Here is a 9,211-nt window from a genome sequence, read left to right on the forward strand (position 1 = left end):
AAATCCTAGTCAAAAAATGTCCAGTAGCAAAATGTCCGGTATCAAAATGTTCTAGAACCAGCATGGATGCCTCTAAACCATATATTTAAGAGGGAATGTTAGCACCAGTATACGGGGGTGAGAGAACCCTGGTCAGGATATCGTGTGACACAGCTCGTAACTATAGTGTGGTGGTTCAAGGAGTACACCAGTTGGTTGAACAGTCTCCCAGAGGGGACTCAGTTATTTTGAAGGAATATTAGGTGAGGAGGTCATCCTTGTTTACCTTTTAAAATTATCATGCCAGTTGATGACAGGTAATTTTGACGTTAAGGTAAAGATTTCAATGGCTGTCGAAGGAGTAGACGTCCTGCTGGGTATTTAGTTTAGTGCAGCGTCATTTGTGCTTTGTCCTATTATAGTGGAGAATTCATATAAGTATACTCCTATGACGGAACTCGAGAAGAACTACCTGTCTCTGTCGAGAAGAATGAAGAAGAAATTTCCTGCAGTAGAAGAAAAAGAAATCGAAGGAGCAATGAACCTAGAAGATTTTTTTTTCAAAGAAGAGGATTCCCTTGATAGTATGCAAGAGGAGAATTCCCAAGTAAGCCTAAGTGAAGAAGAACAACAGATAAGTGGACATGAGGACAAAAAAGAAAAATAAATCGAAGGAGCGATGAACTTAGAAGATTTGTTTTCTGAAGAAGAGGAACGAACGACGATTGAACAGGAGGACAAAGATGAAAAAGAAATCTAAGGAGTAATAAACTTGTAGGAGGTTTTTCCCGAAGAAGAGGATTCCCTTGATGATAGGTAAGAAAGGAACTCAGGAGTAGGCCCGAGCGAAAAGGAACGACTGACAATTGAACAAGAGGACAAAGAAGAAAAACAAACAAACAAAGGAGCAATAAACTTGAAGCTGACTGAGAGAGCGGTCTAGCATGGTGTGAGTAGAGTTCGAGAGAGGGATACTTGGCAGCTCTGGCCTTTTGCTCGGCCCACCATAGTTCCTAGTTCGTTGGTAAATTTCAACAAACTGTTAGCTTTTATATAAAAAAAAAGGTGACGCTAAGGTTACATATACCAGGCTGACACTTGCAGGAATTTTGGCTACAAATTTGTCGTGGTATGTCTTGCCATTTTGGGGCACGAACTGGGAGGCTACCGCACTGTTCACGGGAAGTTCACGATGAGTTCACGACGAGTTCATAATAAGTTCATGAATGCGTGCCCATTAATGTCCACTATGACAACAACTGGCACGAGGAGTTCACGCACAGTTTGTGCATAGTTTTGCAAAGTTTGCGCACCTCCAACATTTGCACGACGAGTATACGCAGTTCGGTGGGTGTCTTGCCAACTTGGTCACGCCATATAAAAATGGGGCCTCTCCAACCCTTGGTATTTTTGCATTGGCTTTTGAAGAGACAACACGCTTAATGCCAGAGACACAATCATTGCAGAGAAGAGAAGATGTCCATACCTGACAGCTGCTCTAGCCATTGTAGAGGAGTAGCAGAAAAGGCTTGCAGAGGCAGAGGAGCAAGAAAAGGCAACCTCACCTTGACAAGACACGCAAAGGAAAGTGTAGGTCAGGGAATGGTTGACCAAAAGGCTCGAGTTTGGACAGTATGACAGTCTACTGATTGAACTCGATAAGGAAGATAAAAGGGTCTACAAAAATCACCTCAGAATCAAAGCTGACCTGTTCCAAGAAATGGTTGAGAAGCTAACCCTTCACCTCCAAAAGCAGTCTGCCTTTATGAGAGAATTGCTTCAAGTTGGACTTAAGCTGGCTGCCACCTTCTGCTTTATAGCCATTGGAAACTCCTATCCAAGTCTGCAGTACACCTTCAGGGTTAAAGCAAGTACCATATGCAAGGTTATATCTGAGGTGTGTAAGGCCATCATCGCGGTTTACAAGGACGAAATGCAGCACTACCCTAAAAGTGAAGAAGAGTGGAAGGAAGTTGCAGCCTGGTTCAGCTCCAGATGGAATTATCACAACTGTCTGGGGGCTGTGGATGACAAGCACATCACCATGAAGAAGCCACCCAATGCTGGCTCTTATTATTACAACTAAAATGGCTTCCACAGCATTGTACTAATGGCAGTGGAAGATGCTACCTACAAGTTCTACTATGTGGATGTTGAGGCAGAGGGTGGTGTGTCAGATAGAGGAACATGGAATAACTGTTCCCTGCATAATGCTGTAGAATAGAACAAAGCTGGAGTGCCTCAACCAGAACCATTTAATAATTATGACCAGCCAGTGCCCTTTCACTTTGTAGGGGATGACGCCTTTGCTCTCCGAACGTGGAGGATGAAACCATTCTCCCAATGGTCACAGGTCCTACGAGAATACATATATAGCTACAGGTTGTCTCGTGACCAATGTGCCATGGACAATGCCTTTGGAATTTTGTGTAAAAGGTTCCGTTGCTTCTTGACAACGATGTATCAGCACCCCGACATCATCACCCTGATCACCATGTGCACCTGTGTCCTGCACAACCTCATCCTTATCAGATACCCACACAAAATTTCAGAGGTGGACCACGGAGATAAGGACACACATGATCTGATCCCTGGTGGATGGAGGACTGACCGACACTTGCAGGGGCTTCTGACTATATCCGACCATCATACCCAGAGAGATGCAAAGGATCAGCGAGACTACCTGTCACATTACTACATGACCCCCGGCTGGTGCTGTACCTTGGCAAGAAAGAATGGTAGTAGCTCTGTGAGCTGCATCCACAGTTGCTCAATTTTTTTAAATAAAAGAAACATTTATTTTTTTTCTGTTTTTTTTCTTTCCCTTCATATTAGTTTTGTTTTTTTTCGTTTTTTGTTTATTTATTTTTTTCTCTGTTTCTCTTTCACTTTATTTTAAAGTTAAAGTGAAAAACAAGTATTTTGGAATGAAAAATTAATTCAATACATAAAAACAGCAAACAATAAATATGTACAAGTATCAAAGTCAAACTATTTACAAATATTTAGAAGTGTCCTTGCTGGTTCTGGTACTGCTGCGATGGATTGGAGGTGTGTTGAGTTCCTTACAGGTGTAGAGGGATGAGGGTGAAATGCCCTCTTCTAGGTTGCTGTTGACGTACCCCAGGGTCAGGACTGGGAAACTGAGTGGCGTCACAGGTATCTTGAAGGTGGCTGATAGTGACGACACTGAAGGTATTGGTGAAGGAGCCTAAACAAGAATGGCTGACAGTACTGAAGTTGCTGGTCAAGGAGCCTTGACAAGGGTGGCTAGCGGTGCAGGTGGAATCCCTGGTTGCCACTCCGTGGAACAGTGGTAGGAGGACTTGTCTGAAGAGTGTGGTGACTGGGGCAGCATTCATGTTACAGGTGATGGCTGACTGGTTGGAGGTTGCTGATGAGGCTACGGCTACTGCTGTTCTTGTGGTGGCCGCAAGATGGCTGATTGAGGTTGATACCTGAATTGCTACTCCTGGGGGGGCTGCCAAGGTTGCTGCTGCTGTGTGCCTGGCCAGGTCGTGAGTGGTATTTGATGTAGCTGGTTAAAGAGCTGACACCGCTGCCTTTAGTGGTGTACAAGGTTGAGGCAGTCTATCTGGAATTCATAATTGGATTCCTCCATGATGGCATGCATGAAGACTTCCAGCTGGCACACAAAATCATAAAGGATATTGTGCTGGCTGGAGTACGAGTGGTTGGACGCTAAAGAATATACTTTGGAGATGATCTGAAACATACAAACATTGTAACAATTTAGTAGAGCATTTAATACAATATATAGCACATGGTTTGTCAATAGCAATGGATGAAACTAGAATACATTCTGCATGTACACATTGGGATTCTCATGTGTTGCACTACATTACTGAGGTCACTCTGAGTGACCCAGGTGTCGGCAGTTGGGGTGGCTTTCTGTGTTGTTGGTGGCCTGGACCACTTTCCCTTGTCCTTGCCATTCCAGGTGCAAGTAGATACTTGGCTCTGGGAAACTGTGGACCTCACTTCGTCATCAACTTCGTCGCTGATCATCACTGCAGCTGACTCTAGGACAGCAAACTGCTCACTGGGGACTGTCTCTCCCCTGACGATGTATTCTAACTCCTGTAGCGAATATCCATAAATAATCTCACAGGGATATCGAATAAAATCAGAGGACGTATTTTTGACACATCACATAGCTATCTTCACCCCGAACAGTATTAACGCTTCGAGGGGGATATAGTTACAAGAATCCGAAACGAGAATGAAAAGAGAGCTGCTCATAAGGCATCTCTCCTATTTTGTTTCCATTGTGTATCTGATGAAGGCAATGGCGCCCTCTTTATTCCTTATAGCGATATACGAGGTGGTACAGATACTCTATTATAGGGGTCAATAAGCCATTTTACAATAAAAGGAAGGATGGGTCCATCAGGACGACATGGCTACCTCACCCAAAAATAGATTTTTCGCTTCGCTCAAAATCTGTTTTTTGGGATACGGTCATGTTGTCCTGATGGAAGTTTACCAGAGCATTACTGTATCTGTGGATTCCCAATCAGTGCCATACTCTAAGCATGAACTATGTTATTGCTTCCTGCCCCCTACAGGGATGAGTCATACTAGACTCGGAAAAAGTCTCGAGGAGTACATAAAAACATATGGATGACAAAATGACAAGCTTTTATAGTGGTCTCGCCAAATACATTATAAAGCAAAGTTTGTATAAGAGTCGCCAAAGTCAGAATGAATTTGCGACACCTTCCCCAAAGTGACCACTCTTAGTAACTATTGGATAATGGTTATACGTATCCGCATAGAAACAAATTTTGCCTCTTTGCCACCAACCCGCTAGGATACCACGTAAACCCTTCCAAGGAAGGATTAGAGTGAGTGGACTTTTGCTTGAATCAGGGTACAGTCTCGAAAGAAACACCATGATAAAAATATCCATATTTTACTCTTAATGCTCAGTACATTTCTAATGAAATTATTAAAATCTAATAAAGGAACATATCAGATCATATTTATAAAATCTATATATTGTGGCTGATATGTGTAAAAGCATAAAGAAAAACAGTCAACAGAAAATATTGTTTCATGTACTAGGAAACAGATATGCCACTTCAATAGAATTATTAATAAAAAAATTATATAGTCTGTATACTGTTTACATACACTAGCGTAAAAAACGCTTGGCACAAGTGTCTGTATTATAGTATAGATTACCGACGTCAATGGAACAGTTGGTAAGGACACTTTCGTGGCCTATCGCTCAGCGTGTAGTAACATACAGTGGCTACACGTGCACCCTCTTAATTAATTGTCCAAAATTAATTACACTGTTCCTCGCAGACTTAAAACAGAAGGTTAAAGAATTCTACCAGCTGCTACCAGAGATCTCATAAGTTGCTCCACTTGCTTCGTATAGTGCATAAAGAACGCCTTGGATGACTACCAGCCAGTGTACAAACAAGGATTTTATGGAGGAGGCAACTTTCCTCGGATCATGACTAACGGGTGTACTGTCTGGATCCGTTCTGCGAATAACACGGGTGAATTTCGCCCTTATCTATAGATAACTTTGAACCCAGGGTTTCTCTTCTGAACAGCTGTCCTCCCATGAATTCTGAAGTTTATGAAGGTAGACCTTTAGGCACTCCAATAGACATAGAGATGCATCTTCCTCCAGAGGGCAAATTCTCTAGGGACCCTATCTGTTAGTGGGTAGCTTGTTCCTGGTAAGAAACGTTGGGTTTGGAAATAGAATCAGTTCTCTCTCCAAGAACTAGACATGGCCTTCCTTTGTAGAGAGAGCCACTATTCACTAACTCTGGCCCCCAAGGGGAGTACAAACAGAAATATGACTTAAATTTAAAACCTTCTAAGGACATACCTCATTGTTCATTATTTATACACAATGAGGAATCATATCTAAGGACCAAGCAAATGGTCTTTGGAAGCGTTGAAGAGCTAGTTCATTAAGAACGTCGTTAGAAAGGTCAACCTGTAAGGCATATGGTATCTGATTTGTCAAGGACGGCTTGAACAATAGAATTGTGCAAGCTGCTAAACCTTGCTCATGAAGAAGAATGAAGAATGATAAATAGGAATCTGTCTGGATTTCTTTCAGTTTCTTCACCTTGACAAAGGGTAGCTATTTCTTCCCTGAAGCCTCATAATGTCTTCTGGTTTCCTCCAAAATTCTAAACCGACTTTTAAACACCGAATCTTTTCCTCTTCGTTAAGGAGAGAAAATTATGAGATGTAGTTTCGATGTTTTCTGTGATGGAGTGAAGACAGTCGGCTTCTGTACTCGCTGAGACAGGGATAGATCCGGTAGCGGAACGAATTTTAATCGTAGTTCCAATGCCAGAGGGAACCACACGCTATTTGGCCACTTTTGGGCCCCTATTGCAGCTTTCCCTTTGAAGGATCTAAGCATATTGAGGACCTTCAAAAAGAGGTGTGCGGAGGGAACAGATAGATACAGGACCATCTGATCCAGCCCATGGACATAGCGTCCACTGCCTCCGCTAACGGATCCTCGTAAGGGGACACGTAATGAGCTATTTTCTTGTTGTCTTTCGTCGCAAAGAGGCCTATCTGCAGCTCTGGGACTAGATTCAAGATGAAGGAGAACGATCCTGCGTCAAGGGACCATTCTGACTCTATAGCTGTAAACCTAGATAGAGCGTCCGCTGTCACATTGCGGAACTCTTGAATGTGAACTGCTGACAGGTGCCATTTCTTCGCGTTCGATGCATATTTTCTCCTGCCTCCAGTTGCATCCTTAAGCGGTGATCCTAGCACTGGATATGTTATCGAAGCATACTGTAGAGAGCCCAGCACTCTCTCCTGTTCGCGTGTTGATATCCGTTTGGATTTCAATAGTCTCTTGACAGATCCTGCTATTTCTTTCCTCTTCTTACTAGGAATGGAAAGCCGATGTGAATCCAAATTCCAGTGGATTCCCAACCACCGAAGTTTTTGAGCTGAAGAAAGATGAGACTCTTTGATGTTGATTTTGAATCCTAGATGTTCTAGGAACTGGATCACTATCTTAGAAGTTTGCACGCATACTGTCCTGGATGCTGCCCACACCAGCCAGTCATCCAAGTAGGCTACTACTTGGACACCTTTTAGGCGTAAGTGATGGACGGCTGCGTTCGCGAGCTTCGTGAAAATCCTTGGGACTATGTTTAGCCCGAAAGGCATGGTTCTGAAGGCGTAAAGTTATCAAAGTAACTTGAAGCCTAGGTAGGGGGAGAGGTGACAAATAATTGGAACGTGCCAATAAGCGTCAAACAAATCAATAGACACAGCATATGCCCAGAATGACTGAGTTTTTCTGAGTCGTCCTTTGGAACACAAAACAGCCCTCCTTGGAATTTGATGGACTTAGACTTCCGGATTACTCTTTTGACTAAGAGCTCTCGGACATATTCTTCCAGATCGGGGGTTGAGTTTTGGAAGAATTGAGGAAATTGAGGTGGAGGACTGCTCCAGCTCCAACCTAGTCCATTCTTAGATAGGCTGTGGGCCCAGGGATCGAAGGTCCAGCGATCCCTAAAAAGTTGTAATCTCCCTCTTACTGGAAGTATCTACTTCTGCTGTTGTGTACTTGAGGCCTTGCCTCCTTAACCGCGTCCTCCCCTGAATCTCCTACCTCTTTAAGGGCGTCTAGAAGAACCTCTGGCTGTTCCTCTGGCTCTCGAACGAAAGGAAAAAGTCTGCCTTTCGGAGGCTGGGTTAAGAACTGGCAACAGTGTCGCCGTTTGTTAGGGTACCAGCTGGTACGTAGTTGGAAGTTGTGCCACCGTCTGAGGCACTGCGGTCACAGGAAGTTGTTGTTGATGTTGCTGTCGGTAGGGTTTAGCCGGCCAAAAGGATGGCCTAGGCCTATTGTCTACTACATCTTTAACCACTTCATTGGGAAAGAGCTCGTTACCCCAAATACGAGAGGAGATCAGTTTCCTCGGTTAGTGTCTCACCGCAACCGAGGCGAATACGAACTCTCTACAGGCTCTCCTAGCTTTAATAAAGCTATAGAAATCCTTTGTAAATGTGGCCAGATGGGTTTTGGCCACAACCATGAACATGTCCTGGTTCTTGGGGTCACTTGCCATCGTTTCTAGTGTTGTTTGCAACGACACCGATGCCGCAATTCTTTCCTTTGTCTCTTGCTCTCTACTCAAGAGAGCCTCCGACAGTTTTGGAAGCACCTCACCGAACTGGCGTTCAGCAATATCACCTTCTAGTTTCCCGACTGAGAAGGTAAGGTGTACGTCCTTCCCGTCTTCTTGGTCCAAGGGCAAGGTCAGAGATACCAGCTTGCACTCCTCCAAGTAGGGGCATGGTTTTCCTGCCTCCACTGCATTTTAGGCAGCCTTATATCCCTTTTTTAAGAAGGGAAAGGCTCTAGTAGGAGAGGCCACAAAGGAGGGAAGCTTCTTATTCTAGGCGGGCACTTTTGAGTTAGTGAAGCCCCTCTCTTTCATCAAGCTCCGGCTCCGTCTCCTCATTTCAGGCTGGCTCCTTCCTAAGACGGGCATAGCCGTCCGGATAAAAATCTTTGTTGGGCCAAAATTCTACTTCTTCCAGGGGAATTGCTCCCAACTTTTCTGAGAACACGATCTCCCCGGATGTCATTGCCATGTGTTCGGCATACCTTCAAGGATTGGTATTTGAGCACAAGGGAAGATCCTTCACAGTGAGCCGATTCTGGGGCCCACGTGATGCTGCAAGTCTACGTAACTCCAGTTTCATTGCAGCTTCCTTCTCATTATTCTTCCTTTGAATTTGTTGGATCATCTCAACAATGGAAGAAAGAGTTCTTCCCAGTTTATCTGGGATAGCAGAATATGTAGAAGGAACCGGTTCTGGGTTCGGAACCGACGTAACCGACACTTCGTAGATTTCTTGCTCTTCTACTTGAGGAGTCTGAAACAGCTCCTCCTCCTGACCTTCTCCTAGAAGGTCCTTCTCAGTAGAATCCGACACCTCTGACATCCTATCGTCCACTTGGATGTCTTGAAGGGTGGCTGAAACTTCAGAATCTACCGGATTCAGAGCAATTGGTATCTCCACCTGAGGCTGGGGGATGATTGTATCAACCGATGCTTTAGTTAAAATGTAGGCCCTCATCTTCTCATTTGGAAGGTAGGGACCTGAGGTGTTTATCTAAAAACCCCTCACCAAGGATCGTAACGTTTCCCTGGCTGCATCCCTTGACTCCGTTGACTTAGGGTCG

The 9,211-nt window shown here is 44.1% G+C and overlaps 1 protein-coding gene across 1 annotated transcript; it reads left to right on the forward strand.

Annotated features, from left to right (window-relative positions):
• The first annotated feature begins 1,699 nt into the window (after window positions 1–1,699).
• On the forward strand, window positions 1,700–2,065 carry LOC137640837 (uncharacterized). The gene has a single exon (XM_068373305.1). It carries the CDS (start codon window positions 1,700–1,702, stop codon window positions 2,063–2,065), a length of 366 nt encoding a protein of 121 aa, XP_068229406.1.
• The last annotated feature ends 7,146 nt before the right edge of the window (window positions 2,066–9,211 follow it).

Source organism: Palaemon carinicauda, chromosome 5 (assembly GCF_036898095.1).
Source record: "Palaemon carinicauda isolate YSFRI2023 chromosome 5, ASM3689809v2, whole genome shotgun sequence".
Classification (NCBI taxonomy): Eukaryota; Metazoa; Arthropoda; class Malacostraca; order Decapoda; family Palaemonidae; genus Palaemon; species Palaemon carinicauda.